This window comes from Montipora capricornis, chromosome 11 (genome assembly GCF_036669925.1).
Source record: "Montipora capricornis isolate CH-2021 chromosome 11, ASM3666992v2, whole genome shotgun sequence".
NCBI lineage: Eukaryota > Metazoa > Cnidaria > Anthozoa > Scleractinia > Acroporidae > Montipora > Montipora capricornis.
The window spans coordinates 3,312,421-3,332,337 of NC_090893.1; the positions used below are offsets into that span (position 1 = coordinate 3,312,421).

At 38.1% G+C, this 19,917-nt stretch overlaps 1 protein-coding gene and 1 long non-coding RNA gene across 2 annotated transcripts; both read left to right on the top strand.

Moving 5' to 3' along the window:
• The first annotated feature begins 17 nt into the window (after nt 1-17).
• Nucleotides 18-12,441, top strand: LOC138023549 (ATPase ASNA1 homolog). The gene is made up of 9 exons (XM_068870551.1): nt 18-170; nt 993-1,140; nt 2,898-2,955; nt 3,582-3,672; nt 5,061-5,211; nt 8,446-8,553; nt 9,023-9,167; nt 9,671-9,729; nt 10,983-12,441. Exons 1-9 carry the CDS (start codon nt 46-48, stop codon nt 11,100-11,102), a joined length of 1,005 nt encoding a protein of 334 aa, XP_068726652.1. The 5' UTR covers nt 18-45; the 3' UTR covers nt 11,103-12,441.
• Nucleotides 12,442-14,294: 1,853 nt separating this feature from the next.
• On the top strand, nt 14,295-15,957 carry LOC138025059 (uncharacterized). The gene is made up of 3 exons (XR_011127138.1): nt 14,295-14,551; nt 15,116-15,200; nt 15,668-15,957. It is a non-coding gene; the product is annotated as an uncharacterized lncRNA (long non-coding RNA).
• The last annotated feature ends 3,960 nt before the right edge of the window (nt 15,958-19,917 follow it).

Genomic DNA, 19,917 nt, shown 5'->3' on the forward strand with positions numbered 1-19,917 from the left:
TATCCCTTTTCATTCCAGTTCATCTTGTCGTCATCCAAATTCAAGATGGCGACCTCTAACGTAGACGATTTTGAACCTCTAGAACCAAATATTCAAAATATCATCGATCAGGAATCCTTACGTTGGGTTTTTGTCGGTGGGAAGGGAGGTGTTGGAAAGACAACTTGTAGGTGAGTGGTCGAGTAGCTCTGGTAAATTTTTAGAAGACGTTTATAAAAATAAGACTCTTACAATAATTTCGCAATATAAGCTTTAATCTGGAAAATTTATTTTGATATCGGCCAGCGTATAGCATGTTGACTTTTCAATCACTACGGGCCTTTTTGTTTTTTTTTTCATTTTTAACGTTGAGTCAGTCTGTCTATTTTAAAATGTTTATTATGTACACTTCACTCAAATTTAACACTGAGGAAATGAGAGAGAAAGCTAAGTCCGAGTTGCTGTTTGTCTCGGTATCGAAGTGAGGCTTGGTGCTCAACTATTGAAAGGGAAATGAGTTTGATTTGCACAAGAATACGCAACTCATTTCCATTTGAATGGTTGTGCACCAGGACTCACTTTGAAACTGAGGCATGCAGCAACTCGGAAATAGGCTATTGTCAAAGCTCCCTTAAAGTCAAGTATTTACATGTAGCGTGTGCGATCTTTCAAGTTCAGTCATGTTCCTAAGCGTTCTTGTCATTTTATTATTATTATTATTATTATTATTATTATTATTATTATTATTATTATTAACATATTTACATGTACATCTGATCAGCTGCTCAGTATCCTTTACAAGATAAAACAGGGTTACAGTAGAGTTTAATAAGAGTAATTAAATTAATTAAAATAATTTATTGTTCTTAAGAAAGATTGTCATGAATACTTGTACTCATAAGCTTAAAATAGTAATCATCAGCCAATACAGGTGACCACCTATTGAATTGATGTTATTTGGTTTGTTTGTTTGTTTGCTTGCTTGTTTATCTTTTCAATTTTATTTTCCTTAGTTGCAGTATTGCCTTACAACTTGCCAAAAGGAGAGAACGAGTTCTAATAATTTCTACAGATCCTGCTCACAACATATCAGATGCGTTTGACCAGAAATTTAGTAATATTCCAACTGAAGTAAAAGGCTGCAACAATCTGTATGCTATGGTAAGCTAATGTGTTATTTGAGGGCAGTTAATAAATTAATTCCCGTTTTGTATGTCTATAAGTTTTATATTAAATTTTAAACAAAGAAAAAGAAGAGCTTATTTGAATAACAAAATATTAGTATAAATACACAGGTGATTATACAAAATCGCGCGCTCTCATTGGCTCGCTATCTCGGATTATGAGCCGATAATCACCTCGACGGACAAAATGGCTGCCAGTGGTCGTTTTGCCACTGTAAGTGAAGATGATTTCGATTTGAAATGTTTTTTTTTTTCTCTTTTTTGAAATAATCACCTGTGTATTTATACTATTAATTATTAATTGTTAAGTGTGAATCATACCAGGCGTGGATCCAGGGGAGGTGAAATGGGTGAATTCTCACCCCGCCCCCTTTTTCTGAGCTCCCCCCCTCTTCTTGCACAGACGTCAAACACCTCAACCAGGCTTTGGTTCTATTACATTATTAGAAAAATTCACCCCCCCCCATTTCAAAATCCTGGATTGGTGCCTGCATACATGTATGAATCATAGATGTAAGTGCGAATTAATGAAAAGCTAACATTGCTATACCAATACTGATCAAAACAAGTAAAAACTTCAGTAGTATTACCCGGTACAGTAATGCACAATGAAATTTGACATTGATATCTGTGTGATGAAAGTAATCCACTCAATACACATAATCATTGTTGTTATACATGTAATTGACTCTTTGACTCTACCTGTATATGTACAGTACATTTACACCTGTTGCTTTATTAAATGCGTGTATTATGAAAAACAGCATATTGGGACATCACTAAACCATGACACACATGGGCATAGCCAGGATTTTTCAAAGGGGGGGGTCACACTGTGTCAAACAGAGGGTACTCGCATTTTCGCAACCTGAATATTGTAGGTAGTTTGAGTAAAAAACGGCTTACAAAGGGGTGGGGGGGGGGGTCACGGGCACCCCAGGATCCCCCTAGCTACGCCCTTGACACGGCAAAACACCAAAATGGCAAAACGCTGCATAACAAAACACCATGTATGCCCCCACCATACATTGAATACTAACCAATAAAGGTTGGATTTTCAGATTAAAAATCGTTTTAGGCCTACAGCAGTAATTAGGCCTAATTAGGTCTAAAACGTTATTGCTTCTAATTTAATGAGATTAAGACTAGGATTCGGATTAAAATTGAGATTAGGAGCAATATCATGTTAGGCCTAATTCCTGAAGTGACATTTAGGGCGCATTCTTTTGGGACTATTCCGGAAAAGGAATACTCTGAATAGACGGTAATCGTGTTCTTTTGGGACCAATTTGGCAGATGCTTTCTTTTGGAAATTGGTATAATTCCATGTATTTTGTTATTCGTAAACCTTAATAAGAATTACTGGAATAGTCCCAAAAGAATGTGCCCTTAACAATCTCAAATCCAACCTTTGTTGGTTAGTATTGTATGGTGGGGTTGTACATGTAACACAAAGTCTTGATGTTTTGTTTTGCTGTTTCGTGGTTTAGTAATTCCCTTTAAATTCATTTGCTGATACAGTAGCTATTATAGATCCTCTACATGTAGCAAGCGAAGTACTGTTGAGAAGAGGATTTTTTGAAATTGTGTGGCATGTACCTGGTCTAGTGCTTTGTTTTCTTCTAGCATACATGTACACTGTATATGTACATGTTAAATAGTTTGGAAGGTTAATGTAAGGGAAATTTATCAAAGATAGATGTGTGATTTTTTTTATTCCCCTTTTTCTAACAGGAAATAGATCCTAATGTTGGTTTTTCGCATTTGCCAGATGATATTTTTGATGAACCAGGTAATTGTCACCACAACAATGAGTGTACTGTTCAATAATGTTAAGATCAGCAGTCACACCTGTCCATTAACGAATGTCTAGCGGCAAATGCTCTGACCCACGAATCTCAACCACGACCCTGACGTTCAATTCAAAAAGCCAAGAGCTTTTACACTCAATTTTAGTTAAGTTGTTAAAAGTCAAATGAACAGAGGGTGTAGAAAGAACAGTTAGAACCACTTAATTGTAGCTTGAATAGACTGTAAACAGTCTATTCAAGCCTGATCAAGGGTACCCAAATAGGTTTATCAATGCACCAATGAAATTAATTATTTTATGAAAACTGAATCAAATTATGATACATATGTACTTACATAGTTTTTTGAAACATTAATAGGGGTGATTCAGATGTCAATGGGTTTATCAATAATTCATCGATCCATTCATTCTTTCCTTCACTCATTCATTACATTATCTGTCTCTATTTGTCTGTCCATTGATTGGACTCATATCAGCTGATTTCGTCCTTATTGTTTAGGGATAGTCTTAAAATTATATGTAAATTAAGTATGTTTATTCATTTATTCATTCACTCACTGACCCTCACTTACTCACTAGCTCATTCTTTCATTCATCCATTCCCACAGATGTGATGTCCATGGGAAAAAAGATGGTGAAGGAACTTCTAGGAGCTTTTCCAGGAATTGATGAAGCCATGAGTTTTGCTGAAGTCATGCGGTATGTCTACTAGATATATAGGTCAGGTGTATTTTCCTGACATCACTCTTGACTTGTGAAAAACATTTTTGTATCTAGACTAAGTTAAATCTTTTTCTTGGTCAAGGGTTTCCTTCATGTCCCTGTCCATGCATTCTTTTGTTAATTTAACCCCGAACAAGTGCCTCCTGCATTGAATTTAATAATACTCTGGTTGACGCAAGATTATTTACATGTACTTGTCAGTGCCCCGATCAATAAAATTGCACGGTCCTTATTTTACTAAATTCACTTGACTCAAATCAACCAAGAGTTTTCCCGATGGATTCTGTACCTGGAAAAAATACCCTGGTTGAACTGAGTGGGTACATGTAATGTTCGTATGTTCATGTTGTAGTTAAGATTTTTTCTTGGATAAAAAGTTTTTAGAGTGGTTTGATTTTTACTTTCCTATTTTGTTTCATTTATATTATACATTATTATAATCTGAAAAAGAGGAAAGTGAAAAACAAGCTTGTTTGAAACAATTTAATTTAACCCAAGAAAAAGTTAACAAGAACATATACATTGTACTATATGTGGATCCAACAAAGTGGATAGAATGTATAGAATTAAAATTAATGCTGGCTACAGTGGTGAGGGACCTCAGTGCTGGAGCAAGAACTTGTTAATGCACTATCTCTGATCAACAATTCAGGGAAAATTTGTGCAACCACTTTACTTCAATCAATCTAGTAATAATAATAGACAAGAAAGGGTTATGTTTTCACAAACGTTTGCCGTGTAGCACTTATATTTCAACAGACTTAACTGATTAGAGTGTAATGTGAAGTGCTAGTTTTGTGCCCCATATGACCCATGTGAGCGTTAGCCCTACTAATGGAAATGGGCCCACACAAGGACAGAGAAAAACTCTGACCAGGGTGGGAAGTGAACCCACGACCTTTGGGTTAGATAGTGCTGCTCTACTGACTGAGTTACATGTACAAGGTCAGACAGGAGCTGTGGGAACTGAAGATGTTAAATTTAAAGTCACGGCAATGAGCACGTACAAGCACAAGGAAGGATTAGTCGTTTTTGCAAACGTTGGCCGTGTAGCAGTCATATTTCAATAGACTAATCTGATTAGAGGGTAATGTGAAGTGCTAGTTTTCTACCCATAATTATAAACCATGTGAGTGTTAGCCCTACTAATGGAAATGGGCCCACACAAGGACAGAGAAAAACTCTGACCAGGGTGGGAGTTGAACCCACGACCTTTGGGTTAGATAGTGCTGCTCTACTGACTGAGTTACAAGGTCAGATGAATAATTAATGAATAATTCGCTCTCATCCGAAAAGGGCTAGCACTCAAAACATCATCCATTTATCAACTTTTCTGATAGAACCTTTTTTTTTCTTCTTGACAGGCTGGTTAATACGATGGACTTCAGTGTTGTTGTATTTGACACAGCGCCAACTGGCCATACACTCAGACTGCTTGCCTTTCCATCCATTATTGAGAAATCTCTTGGAAAAATTCTAACCCTCAAGAACAGTTTCGGACCATTTATTTCACAGGTGCATGGTTTAAATGTATATTAGGTAATATCAATGTTGGTTGGTTTCTACCATTTTGAAGTGTAAAGCACAGAAATGAGTTTGTTAATCAATCACTCCAGACTATTAATTTAAAACTTGTATCACTCCTGGCTGTGTCAAAAATAATGACTTTTTGTGGTAAGAACATCAGTGACACTTTTTTGTTCTTACCACGGTCAATTACATGTACTGAACAGAATGATGCATTTTGTTAACGCCAGTGATAACCATTCTAAAAATTAAAGTGCTTATGGCCTAACAGTGCAAATCATCTAATTTATTAATTGAGTCATTCTATAATAAGTATTATGATACATTTAACAATAATATGTGACCCTATTTGGGAAAAGGGGGATTAAGGTGAATTTAGAAAACAACGTTTTAACGCGTTTAATCGCGTTCGTCGAAACGCGTGGAAACGCATTTTTTGTGCGTTTAAACAGATTTTTAACGCGTTTAAACAAACGGCTCTGTTGCGCTTCAATTACTGCATTTCGTATGCTGAAAAGTACGCTAATTTAGTTGTATTTGAATGAATAAATTACCTGTTCTATAATATGAAATGCGGAGATTAGAGTGCATGTCTTCCAACCCACTGTGTCAAAATGATCAATTCATCAGCAAACTTACCTTTACCTTTCCTTTTTACATTGCAGTAAGAATCACATTCCGTCTATAATAATTTACTATCCTTTTTTCTGTGAGCGCCTCATGCGCACCGACTTTAGCCCACTTGCAGTGCACGAATCTCGTGCTATCAACAACGGCAACCAGACAATTAGCACACGCAGGAAAGAAGATTCGGTTTTCGAGTCTTCCTAAGAATGGAGCAAGCCGTCGCATTTGAGCCTACGGATTCTGCAGACAAGAGCCAACGATATTGCTCAAAGAAACGCGAACCACTGAACGACGCTTCAAAAATGTTTCCATTAGCGCATCAGGTTTCACCAAGAGGCTGGTCAATCATTTGTCTCAAGCTTGTTTTAATATTTTTAAACTCTTTAAAATTTTCACATTCTCCTCCTTCGTGTTTTCCTCTTCGGAATTTTTGGCGACAAAAAGAGCACGTCGCCAGAATGAAATCGAAGTGATGACGCCGCTAGCCTTCGGGATGTGTCATATGTTATCACTCGAGTAGACTGGTCACGATGTCGTGACGCTCGCCCCGCAACAACTGAAAAATCAGGTTTTCGCCCCATAGCGACGAAAAAATTGGATTGTTTGTACCATTATTGATAATGCCTCGAGAAAATAGAAATTACAGAAAACAGGCTGTCAACATTTAACCACCTTCAGAAGGACGTAATTCAAAGAATGAGCGAATCACATAAACATTTCATCGAAATGTGACAAAGTAAACATCGCATTGACTTGACCAAATACTTCTGGGTTGTGTAATTCTCTCTATTGTTATCGTGGGGAAACAGAAACCTAAATATCCAGTTGCGAGAGAAGTAGGGAGCGATTCAGTGAAACTGGGAACGTTTTTAGATTCGCGAACATTTGGTAGTATCGCAAGTATTTACCGGTTTTTCTGATCAGCGAATTGATTTTTTCGGAACTTCCTTGGTGTTCACGAACAGGCTTTCCATCGGATAGTCTTAATTTATTTGTTACGGATTCTTTCAGTTGTCGCTATAATAATATAATTATTGTGGGACTGTGAGAGAAGTAGCGAACGATTTAACGAAAGCAAGAGCCGTTTTTCGCTATCTTTATGACCGGTACCTTCCGGTGTGATTAATGGCTCGAAGTTGAAGCTTTGGCCGAAGACGCTGAATATATCTGCTCTCGTTCGCTCATGAAATAGGTTTCCTCTGCCAAATGCAAATTACCCGCGAATGTTTCGGGAAGGTTGGATGGGTTCAGAGAAGTATGATCCATTTCTTTCAGAGCTTTGCTTTTTTTGTTATTTCAGAGGTTTAATTGAAAGCGCTATCATATTGTTGCAAGTTATCGTGCTTGTGTCTTGGCGCTTCACTATCTGCCTATTCAACCCCTTTTCATTATCGCAAATCATAAACAAACAGGAAATTAAACAAACTGATGTCTCCTTTTGACAAGTACTAAATGACCAAAAAGTCTAAAATTTCGGAAGGTTGCGTGACTGATCGCGACAAATATGTGGATCAGTTTATTTCTTTTGAGCGGTAAACAGCGAGTCGTCGATCAATTTCTTTTCTAATGGCTTGAACGTAACACTTAAATGCAGCTTTAGTTGAGCCCTGTCATGATGGTACGAGTTGTTTTATCTTCGTTCGGTTACTTGGGCCTTGGTCGTCGCCGGGGTCGTCGCTCAGAGTCGGAAGACAGCCGCTATGTCAACTGCCTTGATCAAACATGAATAAAGGAAAAATGGTAGTAAGTTTTGCATGTGAAGAATGCCTCAGCTGGTAACCCCAATGCAGAATTTTATTTGATTGATTTATAAGTGTTTGCGACTCTACTAAGACCAACATGAACAGCATTCAACAATCAACGTTCTGTTGTACATTTCTAAAACAGGATCGCACATGACAAGAGAAACCTACTGACGACCCTCGCTAATCACAGGGTACACATCAAAGCAAACTTGTGCTTAACACCATCTTGAAAATTCATTTGTACATTCCTCACTTCATTTGAAACAAATTTCTATTGTTTATGCTCATGATTTACCGTTAGAGTCGCTAAGTGAGTGTTTTGTTTTTTCCTCAGAGAACGCCGCCAATTTAGGCATGTTTAGGTTGGACTAATTCGCATTTCTTCTCTTTTCCGAGTACTTGCAGCGACTAAAACAATCAAGATTTCGATGGTTTGTCGAGCTGCACTGTTTAAATAAATCACAGTTAACCCCAGATGACACCCAATAATAATATTATAGCAAGCAGCCATTTAATTATGCGCTCACTTGAGGTAAATTAACAGCGTTTAAACGCGTCGTTTGTGTAAAGCTTTTCCGACATGAAATCTTACGCACGCGTTTTTTTCGCGTTTAAACGTTGTTTAAATGCGTTTAAACGGTGTTTTAACGCGTTTGCGTTTAAAACGATAGAAAACGCGTTTTTTTGTTATTCACCTTAATCCCCCTTGTCCTAAATAAGGTCACATATTGCCATCAATACATTATACGTTGTACATCAGTAATATTATTCTTGGTATTTGCTATCAGCACAGTTTTGTCAGTAAATTTAAAATAATAATAAAAATACTGTTACTTTTTTTATTTGTCAGTTTGGCTCAATGTTTGGAATGCAAGACTTAAATGCGGATTATATGGCCAATAAACTAGAAGACACCTTACCAGTTATACGACAAGTCAGTGAACAGTTTAAAAATCCGGTAAGTGTCAGGACACTGAACTCGATACGCACTATAGTGGTGATAATCTTTGTACATACTCGTAATGAAAGGACAAAGCTATTAAAAGATGGAGAGTAAATGGTTCACAGCTGTTTGAAGGATGGATAGTGCCATTCATCTTTTTGTGCTATATTATCTCACTGTTTTAGTATAATAATACTGTATTATACTACATGTCAAACAACTATTCACCTCAGTGTCAGTGGCTTGTGGTGGATATTTACCTCACCTCTTTGCCGCTCAGTAAATATCCACCCCTAGCCACCTCCCCTCTGGTGAATAGTACTGTTTTCAATTATCAACTGGTTAGCTTCAAAGGCCTGAGCTTCAAACAGTCACACAACTGGGAATATACTGTGCAAGCTGTTCACTTGTAGTCATGCACAAACTCCTGGTCGTGACAATTTCGAACTAACTCATTAGTTTGGGGTGTTTTTTTCTTTTGCAGGACCATACAACATTTGTATGCGTATGCATAGCAGAGTTTTTGTCCCTTTATGAGACAGAAAGACTAGTCCAAGAGCTCACCAAAGCAGAAATAGACACACATAACATAATTGTCAATCAACTTGTTTTCCCAGAAAAACAAAAAGGTGAGGTTTTAAGCAGTTATCAACATGTTTAGGGTGGGCATGTGTGTGGTTGCACCTTTAATCAAATCCCTCCTTAAACTATGGCTGGATGTATCTTTTGAAAGACCGAAGTGCAAGGCCAGCACGCATTGTTAATAGCCAGTCAGTTGGTTCCCTGTACAGCTCAGGGATCTTTGACCATTTTATGTTCTTTTTGACTTATTACTTTATTACTTTCAGATTATTGAAGTGGTGTGCCTGTGAACTAGTAGCCAAAGTGTAGCTTACCCTCCCCCTGAAAGAAAAGTGGGAGGAGGGAGGGAGGGTACGGGCTACATGTAGGCTGGTGAACTAGTTCCATAGCTATTAGTGTACTCCCCCTCTAAAGCAAAGCCTTTTTTTCTTCAAGGAGAAAGGAGAATTCCTAGAGTTTTCCACAAAAGACTGTTTTGCATTTATTATTTTCTTTTGTCTGATTAGGTCATTTTTCTGATTTTTCGATGTTTTTGTGTGTGCGTCGTTAGGTACGGCATGCAGTTTATGCCAAGCAAGAGCAAGGGTACAAACCAAGTATCTTGAGCAGGTACGTACATGCAGTCAGAAGTTTTCAGTTGAGTTTTGAAACGAATTTCGTGATTGGCTGGGTTTGAGTGTTATTTAGAAAGATTGTCTCAGTTTATATAACATTAGGTAGCTTATATTAAGCACATGACGTTTTTTGAGATGCGTGTGTAAACCGGGAGAGAACATTTCGAATCCCAGATCTCTAATGGAGGAAAGATACTTACATGTAGCAAATGTAAATGTGTGTTTTGTGAAGACAAGTTAAAAGGGAAAACAGCTCACTATCGGTTGCCGTTCGTGTCTCAAAATTGTCGCGTACTTAAGTTCCCAATTGTGTTTACCAAACAGTAATACATGTATGTATTAATTTTTTTGTGGTGCCACGTGAAACAACATTTAAAGGTGGCTCTCCTGTTGCCATGATAACCTATAACCTCTTACGTCACAATATGGAGAGCATTTATATGTTATCACGGACAACATCGCCGGTACGTGACAGACCATTGTGGAGTCAATCCTTGTAATAAAACAATCTCTTGAAATTATTGAGACTGGTTTGAGCCACCTTAAAAATTGACGTTTGTATAGATGAAAGGTAGGAGTAATAATGGTCCAGCTATACAGTCGTAGCTAGAGCTCATTCTCATGTGAACTGAGTAGTGTGTAACAGCTGCTAATTAAAAGAATTGTTACTCTCACCCTGGACAGAATGGTTATCCATTGCAGGGTTACCGAGCTCGTAGCCGAGTTAGTCGCTATCTTCTCGTCATTAGGGAGTTTAACAAACGACAACGGCTACGGCATCGTCAACGCCAAAAAGCAGTAATATTATTGGTTAAAAAGAACCAAAATGATCGTGCTGCACGTGCTGCACGCTTTTTTGAACATTTTTTCTCTCGCGTACTCGTCAAAACTACTACGTGAAATGACCAAATTTAAGATTTTGACGACAACGTGGACAAACTGCAGTGATCTTTCAGTCTCGCCCTTTACTTCAAATCCGTCCGTACCAGTCCAGTTGTAGGACACTTCGCACATATTGTAGAATGTAAACAAGATTGAATAATCCCGAAATATACTTAGAATAGCTCCAACGTATATTTTGAAGTGACGTTTTCGTTCCCGTAGCCGTCGTGGTTTCTTAAACTCTCTATTATACCCATGTGGGAAGCAACAGTTTGGATCTAAGTACACTGATTGCCTTTTCTTTTTTTTTTACCTTTTTTTCATGTGAGCTCATATCATATGTATTTTTTGTTTTTGTTTTCCCAGATTGAAGATTTATATGAAGACTTCCATGTTGTTCGTCTGCCACTTTTGGCGCATGAAGTCCGCGGAAAACAGAAAATCGAAGAGTTTTCAAAACATCTCGTCGTATCTTACTCAAAATAGCTTGTGGAACAAAATTAATCACTTTATTACCGCTAGAACATATTTATAGCAATTTTATTGGAAGTAGTCACTTGTCCTAAGGCAGTCGACATCCTGAAAAAAATTAATTTTTCTGCCCATTACTTCGGTTTACAAAAGCCACTGAGGTGGTTATGAGGGAACTTGAGTCAGGCTCAGACATTTATAAGAAAAATTATTTTTCTCCGTGCATTTTTGGGGGGATTTGTTTTGTTTTTTTGGGGTTTTTTGTGCTCTGAGCAGGTATATTGATGATATACATGTAGGATAAAACTCGTCTCTTGGCGTTCATGTATCCTAACAGTAAGCGTGCTCGAAGTCGTGTTTAAACAAGAATCGCGACCTATAGATCTTGGGAGTTTGCCGGCCCGAAGACAGCGATGACGTTGAATAAGCGATCATAGTTTGGGAGAATGATTTCAAGTTTTATAAAGCCACGACAATGCCAACGAACACGCGACTTCGAAATGTACAGTAACTGTGCGCTATCTCAAGACTTTCGCTATTATATACTATGATTGTATTTGTTAAATATTGACGTTGTACATTATAGGCCAATAATCTTACAGCTTTGATTGATAGAGAACGAAGGATTTTCTGTTGTAAGATCACGATGTCTTCAAAGGGTCAAATTTGGTTTGATGCACCTCTACTTTGGAGAACGATGAATGGAGCTTAGAAAGTTACAATTCTAAGACCCGTTCGTCAAACTGCAGTTTCGTACGTCTTTTAAGCTGCATCAATGCTTTAATTAATGTTTCATTGTCAACATTGTTGCTGTATGTAGCTTAAGACAAATGGGGTCATTTTGACGTTTTTGATTTGAAAAGTACGGAAGAAAACTGTGCTAAAATGTGTACGGCATATGGAACACGATTTTTTTTTTCTTTATAAACAAACTAATTATCAGTGTTTTGAGGCCCTGTCGTTGGCGCAGCTGTATCTGTTTCTGACACTCTTTTTGCAGCGACTTTCAACAGAGGTTCATAACACCAAATTCAGTTGTTACTCTGACCAATCACACGAGGTGAAAACATCTCGATTATCCAATCAGAATTCGGAATAACTGCGCGTGATTTACTAAAAGCGCGGGAAAACACGCGACTTCAGTTAGTTTGGGCTTTGCTTCCCATTGGTTGAAAAAGTGGCGGGAGATTTTTAGGCCAATCGTCGAGCAAAGCAATCGCATAAATTTACAAAATTATCTTCGAAATTCAATTGAAAATCGCTTCATATCTTTACATAAGTAATTGAAACTGGGATTGTAATGCAAGAGTTGCATTGGAACTATAAAATTAAAAAAAACGAACGAATACACTGTCACTTCACTGTCTCATATTTTCGTCTCTGGGGATTTCTTGTCTTTCTTCCTCGCAGAGGTCAAATGGAGTTTGACCCGCAGTTTCCGGGTTCAAGACTCGTTCTGAACAACCGTTAAATGTGTTCCTGGTAGCAGCTGGTTCAACTTCTCGGCCGCACTTGTAAATAGCCAAGTGGCTTGCCTCCGGCCAGTTGGGATTCATAACAGTTGTTGTTGTGTTCTGTCGTTTCGTTTATTGTGTTTCATTGGCCCTGAAAAGCTCCTATGGGAAGTGGTCAATTATGTATGTGTTGTATTGTATTCTTGGGTTTCACTCACGTGATCAACAGATATGTTCTTTAACGAAAACAAAAGAGAACGTTTGCATAACGATATAGTTCAATTCCCGGAGGATTGGATCGGGACTCCAACATCGTGTTTTAACAGTAAGACTGAAAAGGTGTCGGGTTGACTGTACCAAACAAGACATTCAGCATTACCAAAGTAAGAGGGGGAGGGGATGATTAAGAGAGGGGAGGGGACCGAGGGAGCGCGACAAAACAAAAATGGAGACATGATGATTGCCATGGAACTGGGGTCAGGCTAAGATTGGAGGAAAGAAGGGAACAGTAGTCCCCTGGGCCTTGTATCATACTCAGCAAAAACTGAGGTTTTCACAGTCTTTCCTTGTCCTTATTAACTTCAATATTGGTCCAACCAAGCTGTAGGTTACTTTGCCAACACTGGAGAACACGCCCAAGATAGAATTACTGAAGGTTGCGCAAAAGTTGTATAGGCGTGTTCCTGCGCGTGGGCATCACGTTTTGAGCATGCGCACTTGAAAAAAAAATCCAAACCCAATGCGCATGCGCAGTATCGAAAACTAAAAAAAGAAAAAGGGATTTAATTTGTTGAATTTCTTGTGCGCAATACTTATTATAGATCTTGTGTAAGCCAAAGAATTCAATACTGTTTACAGAGAGTGGACATTTGGCAATGTTGTGCTTGTGAATAGAGATCGAGGTCTAAGATCGAAATAAATTTAATCAGACGCAATTTTATCTTTAATTTTCATTGAATAAAATGAAATCAAAAAATAACTTAATTGAACATGTAACTTAGGAGCAACAAACCAAAATAGTAAAAACGGAATGAGGTGCATACCCAACTGTTACTTTTGGTCAAGATCGTCTGACATGACATTTCTTTTTCACTTGTAAAATGTTGTGCTTTTATTTTCCATATCTGACATCGCAAAGAAGGAGTATACTTTCGGTTTTTCGGAGTGATGGACGTTATGCGTTTACGGGTGGATCAGATTGAGATTCTTGACGCGTTTTGCTAAAAAACGCGTTTTTTTGGTTTTATCTGCAGTAGTTTATTTCCTTCCCCTGTCTCACCTTGTAGCACTGAAAATCTCTTTTTGAGGTTTTGGCAAGGATTGACTTTGACAATAGAAACAATGTGAATTTGTTCAATGTAAAACTTATCAAGTAATTTTCAGCGCACAATTGAATATTGAATCTCCATTTCTAAAATCTATAAATAATTTTTCATCTCTTTTTTTGTGAAATTCAAGGGACAAAATCCTGGCCCGTCCTGCCCCTTAAATATGGCAAATGATCGGCTTCGTTTTATCCTATAGCTATCAAGCAAAAGTCGACTCGGGTAGTTCCTATTTATTGTAAATTTTGTAGATTTTGATTCTTTTCTCTATACCACCTAAAACTGGAAGACATATTTCACTTACGATATCAAGTTTGCCTGCCTGTTTTGGCCGACATTCTTCGTTATGACGTAAACTATGAGAAGATGTGTGAGGCAAATTGGAATTTCATACAGATATGCAAATGTTATGCTAATTTCCTTGCCCACGTTGTGGAAAGTTAAGCAAAGGAAATTTCAAAATGTCGCTTGTAGATGCTATTTTCCAGCTTTCAGTCCTTCCTTTGTGATTGTTTACATCAGCAATTTCTTAGTGACGTTCTACGCACCGTTGTTAGCCGTTGGGGAAGGAAAAAGAGGCCGAAACGAATCTCCTTGGCGTTGAAGAAGGCTTCGCCGTTCGAGAACTTGCGGGGGACAAATATATTGTCACTGAAACCTGCCGGGATAACTCGTATAACTGCAGGTAAATATATTTAACTTAACTGAGACACATTCTTTCATTTATCGTTGATAGCTTTGTGATACTATCTGACGATTTAATGTTTCCGCGAAGATAATATAACAGCAGCAATAGCTAGTCATCGAACAATCGAACGCACTGTCTAATCAGAAGCTAGACTAAAGAAATAAATTCCTAGTCCTTATTTTACTTGGGAAGATCACACGGTTTTAGCGTTTAGTCAAGTCCATTGAAAAAGGAATTAGTGCTGATGACTAGAGTTTTAGGAATGGTTACAATTGAAGATTTCGCCCTAATTTTCAATAGTTGTTCAGTTGCCGCTATCTGGTATAGCAAAGTAGACAGTATATTACATATAGGAAAAGTACTGCTCTGTAGCATAATGATTTCGGATTGACATCTCGTGTGATTATTTTACGATCATAATAACTAGATTTCAATGGTTGGCAAGAAGTCATTGAAAACAATATTAAACTGAGATATCTCGACTTCAAGAAAAATGAAACTACAAGTTGTTAGGAAACGGTTAGACAATTGACTCATTTAATTCTTGTCATTGCAACGTAGGAGCTCACCCACCCTGGACACAAGAGAACTGATCTACATAAGAAGAGCAACTGAAAGATCAGAGCAATAAAGAATATAAGAAAAGGTGAGAGGGGTTCCTATCAGTATTTTGAAATGTACTTAGGTTATTTCATGTATTGACTACAGATTTATTTCTACTCCATTTCACGATGATGAAATTAACAATGTCCTGCTAAGTTACTGATCAGCTAAGATTTTCTTCAAATTGTTTTTGTCGGACTCCGGAAACAAGTGACTTTTTTTATTGAAATTATTTTTCACATTGCTGGGGCCATGGACACCACGTTATCTCTAAGACATTTTTTTTATTTAAAAGATAAAATAAATAGGAACTATTACATTTGCCAAAGGAAATAGGATAGCTCTGATTTCCTATTTTCTCTTAAAAAAGGAATGATATATTCGAATTAGACTTGTCATTTCGTTATTTCCTAAATTTAAAACAACAACAAAAAATTGTTTTAATGTATTCGATAATGTTTTTGGCTGAATTTAATTTGACTAATTCCATTTTGTTTCATTTTGGTGCAGCATGAAGCACTGGACAAGGTGTTAAACAGGGTGAAAGAAGACAATAACGGAAGCAAGTAAAGGTTAGAATAGTTTATAAAGAAGATAATTAAGTAAAGATTTAAATAAAGAAGATATTTAAATTAAGAATTAAATCAACAAAAAGAAGAAATCAAGCAAGACAGGAAGATGATGATCTTCACAGAAGCAAGAAAAGGTGACTTTTCACCAAAAGGAGGATTAGCTATATTGTACCGTATTTATCTGTGTGTTGAGGCCACACCTTTTAGAACAAATTGGGAAGATCAACAATTGAAGTAATAAAGCGAACAGAAAATTTGGCGAAGCAAGGGATAGCGATACACACATTACAAACGAATGAACCTTGTTTTTGCAAACATGATCCACAATTTTGTGTCCCCTAGAATTTGTGCACAGTGAAACGGGGTTGGGAGAGGTCGGTGGGGTGTATTGTACAATTGGGGTTCACAATCATTGACAACCCATGAAAGTTCTTACGCGTGTCAAGGGGCAATAGCACTAGCGGTTAATTAGGGACAATAATTATTTAGGGTTGGTAACAACTAATAGATCAGGAAATTTAGGTTGTATCTTGAAGACAGAAATCGCTGGAGAACAATTACGCTCTATAGGGCTGTAGGGTCAAATTGTGACTGGCAACAATCGACAGATCATGAAAAATTGGTGATATCAAGGAAGATGAATAGTGGTAGCCTTAGGACGAAAAAGTTGATTGGCAACCACGGGTTAGCGATAGGAGAAACTCATCGTCTGATTAGGTTCGAATCCTTGGCCTATTGTCGGCAATAAGTCTCTTATTATCATATTTCAGTCATGTCAAATAGGGTGGTAGCATTAGAGCGGTAATGTCAAATTGATATTGGCTGTCACTGACATGTCCTAAGTTTCAGTAGTATTATGGGGGGATACATTAAAGATAGCATCAAATGAATTGCTGTATAAATCCCAATTGGCGACATTTGACGGATCACTAGGAAATTTTGATCGTGCCAATTTTATGAGGTCGTGCAGTTTAACAAATTGACCACTTGCAGAATCAACACAAAAGGCAATAGAACCTTGGAAAACTACAGTAACTGCGAAATGAACAGTACTAGTAGATATATTGAGACTTGGTCAGTAGCGGTGCGTTCATCTCATACGTAGCGTTCAGTAAGTCGTACTTGGTACATCAAGAAATTTGTCGTTGGTTACACTAGTAAAGGAGTTATTCTCGAGTTGATTAAAATTGACAAGGCGTTTGATTGAGATACAAAAGAACCAAGTGTGGTGGGGTGGTTATTGGGTAACTGTGGGGCTACATTGTACTTTACATTGCGCGAAGCACGCGCGAGTTTGGACGCGGCTTACTTGCGGGAAAGGTCTCAACACCTAAGTTTTATACGGTACTCTATGGTGTTAAATTCTAGTTGTTAATGTTAAGATTATCTGTGCAGTGCAACCCACGATGAAATGATATTTTCTTTTTACGCGCTCTTTCATTCACGAAAATTATCAATGTTATGCTCGCGTGGTTTAGTTTCTCCGGGATAATGGGGTGCCGATGACGTAGTGATAATGGTGACGATGACGAAATGACGATGCTGACAACGATTGTGATGGTAATGACGATGATGAATGGTGATAATAATGTTGATGATGACAATGATGATGACAACGATGATAGTGATAATGATGATGATGACGATGACGATGATGATAGTGACAACGATGGTGACAATGATGGTAAATGGTGTTGATGATGTTCATGATGACGATGACGATGGTGACGATGATGGTGACAACGATGGTGACAATGATGGTAATGACGTTGATGATGTTCATGATGACAATAACAATGACGATGATGACGGTGATGGTGACAATGATGGTGACAATGATGGTAATGACGTTTATAATGTTCATGGTGACGATGACAATGACACTGATGATGGTGATAGTGACAACTTTGGTGACGATAATGGTGATGACGATGATCAATGATGGTAAAGATGTTGATGACGATAAAGACGGTGATTAGGGCTGTAACGATTGCGCTAGGCTCTTTGTGCGCGCACTTTACATTTCGAGCTCTCCTAAGAATTTTATCGCATTTTGAGCAACGTTTAAAATTTAATTGTTCATAGTTTGGGCTATTTCAGCGAAACATTTTGTCTTCAAGAACAGTTTTCGGCAAGCCGATATTCTTTGAATTGAAATTGAATAATTGAGCAAAACAACAGTTAAATTTCTCAAATGAGCCTGAGTCTGGGTTGCTGTCAACGTAAAGCAATTTAATTTAAACCCATGTTAGTCTACAAAATACATATCTCTAAAATATTTTTTTGTTCCAACAACATGAGTACTTTACCTCTAAGGTCGTTTTTTCTAAACTAACGGAAGGCCGATTATTTGGTAAAGAATTAGGCCTACTTCTTATAATCTCCAAGGGAATTTTTCCAAATTTTTTACAACTTTTGAGAAGCACTTTTTTTTTAATTTTGAGTTCTTTTTGAAAATTCGAGCACTGCGCCGCATGCATGCTTGATTACTTTCTTGCCGTTTTTAATGCGCTGTTGTACGACCTTTCCAATGCAATCGGGACAAGCCTGATGATGATAACTATGAAGAGGATGATCATGGTCATAATGGCGACGACGACTTTGACGTCAATGATGACGATGATGTTGACCACGATGACGACGACGATGACAACGCTGGTGATAAGGACGATGACGATGACGATGTGATGATGACGATGGTAACGATGTTGATGACGACGACGATGACAACGACGACGACTATGACGACGATGTTGTTGACGACGATGATGACGATGATGTTAACCACGATGACGACGATGACGACGACGACGACTACGACAACAATGACGACGATAACGATGACGATGTGATGTAGTGATGACGATGACGATGATAACAATGTTGATGATGACGGTGTGGTGATAATGATGATGACGACGACGATGACGATGTGATGTGATGATGATGACGATGACGATGACGATGATAACGATGTTGATGATGACGGTGTGGTGATAAAGATGACGAGGACGATGATCAACATAACGAAGTCAATACCGATGGTGATGATGATAATATTAACGGCAATGACATTGACAAAACAGCGAACGATGACAATGGCTATTACAAGAAGATAACACTCGCCAAACACAACTACGGGAAGCTAAGAATTGTAAGCTGATTTGAGCTCATTCATGGCCCATGATAAACTTCATGGTAAACCATGATAAACGTCAACGGGAAATCAGTCGTCAGTCAGGAGTAATCACAAGTAAACTGATCAGTCTTGCAAATCAAAAGTCAAGTGAAAAATTTTCTTTGTGACTTAAGAACCCACCCCACCTCCCCTCCCCTTTGGTACCGTCACCCTCCTCCAGAGGCATAACATTGATACACGTTGGTGCAAAAGCTGCCAACGTAGCGCTAGCATTTTATATTACTCCCAATACGCGCTTTTGGCATTCTCACATCGACAAGGACTATTTGACAAGGTTGCGCCTTTTTTTTTCAACAATCACTTTTTTCTGTTTTCATCAAATTTCTGGGGTTCGAAGCTTATTCATTTTATCTTGGTTGCACTGTCAGAATAATAAATAAGGACCTATCCGCACTAGGGGTTGATTTCGTTGATCAAAGCCACTATCAAAGCGAAAAGAACATAAACGTTTCGGTGAAATTGTGGCACACTTGTCAAGGGAAGTAAGTGAAGACAGCGAGTGCAATAAGTCATGCAAATATGCAGAGGTCTTTCAGTAGCAGTTAAAGCTAATTTCACCTTACGTTAGGTTTAGGATCATTGATGCACCAAACAACACAATATTAGGACCACTCTTCCAGCAAATCACACCTAGCAGACTATTTGTAGGTTCTTTCTTCGTAGGACTAAACTCACGACAGACAAGCTACCGATCCGCTTCTTGACTCCAGCCATTTACTAATTGAACAACAATAATCTGGCAGTAAATACAGCACGGACAACTACACCTCAAAGGCTTTTGATACTTCCCCCACTTACGTACTGACTAACTGACTGACTTCCACTGGACAGGGCTATTTTGAAATTTTTATCCATTCCCGACCATTCCCGACCATTCCCGACCATTCCCGACCATTCCCGACCTCGTCAATTTATGCAACTCAACCTTCCAAATATAACGAATACAAATCCAATCCCCATTCCCATTCCTCTAATTTTGACAAGCCCGC

Bases quoted from the DNA above. Each gene is read 5' to 3' on its own strand.
- LOC138023549 (XM_068870551.1), top strand. From the start codon at position 46: ATGGCGACCTCTAACGTAGACGATTTTGAACCTCTAGAACCAAATATT. The intron at 1,141-2,897 runs GTAAGCTAATGT...TTTTTCTAACAG, and splicing joins GCAACAATCTGTATGCTATG to GAAATAGATCCTAATGTTGG. The intron at 8,554-9,022 runs GTAAGTGTCAGG...TTTCTTTTGCAG, and splicing joins GTGAACAGTTTAAAAATCCG to GACCATACAACATTTGTATG.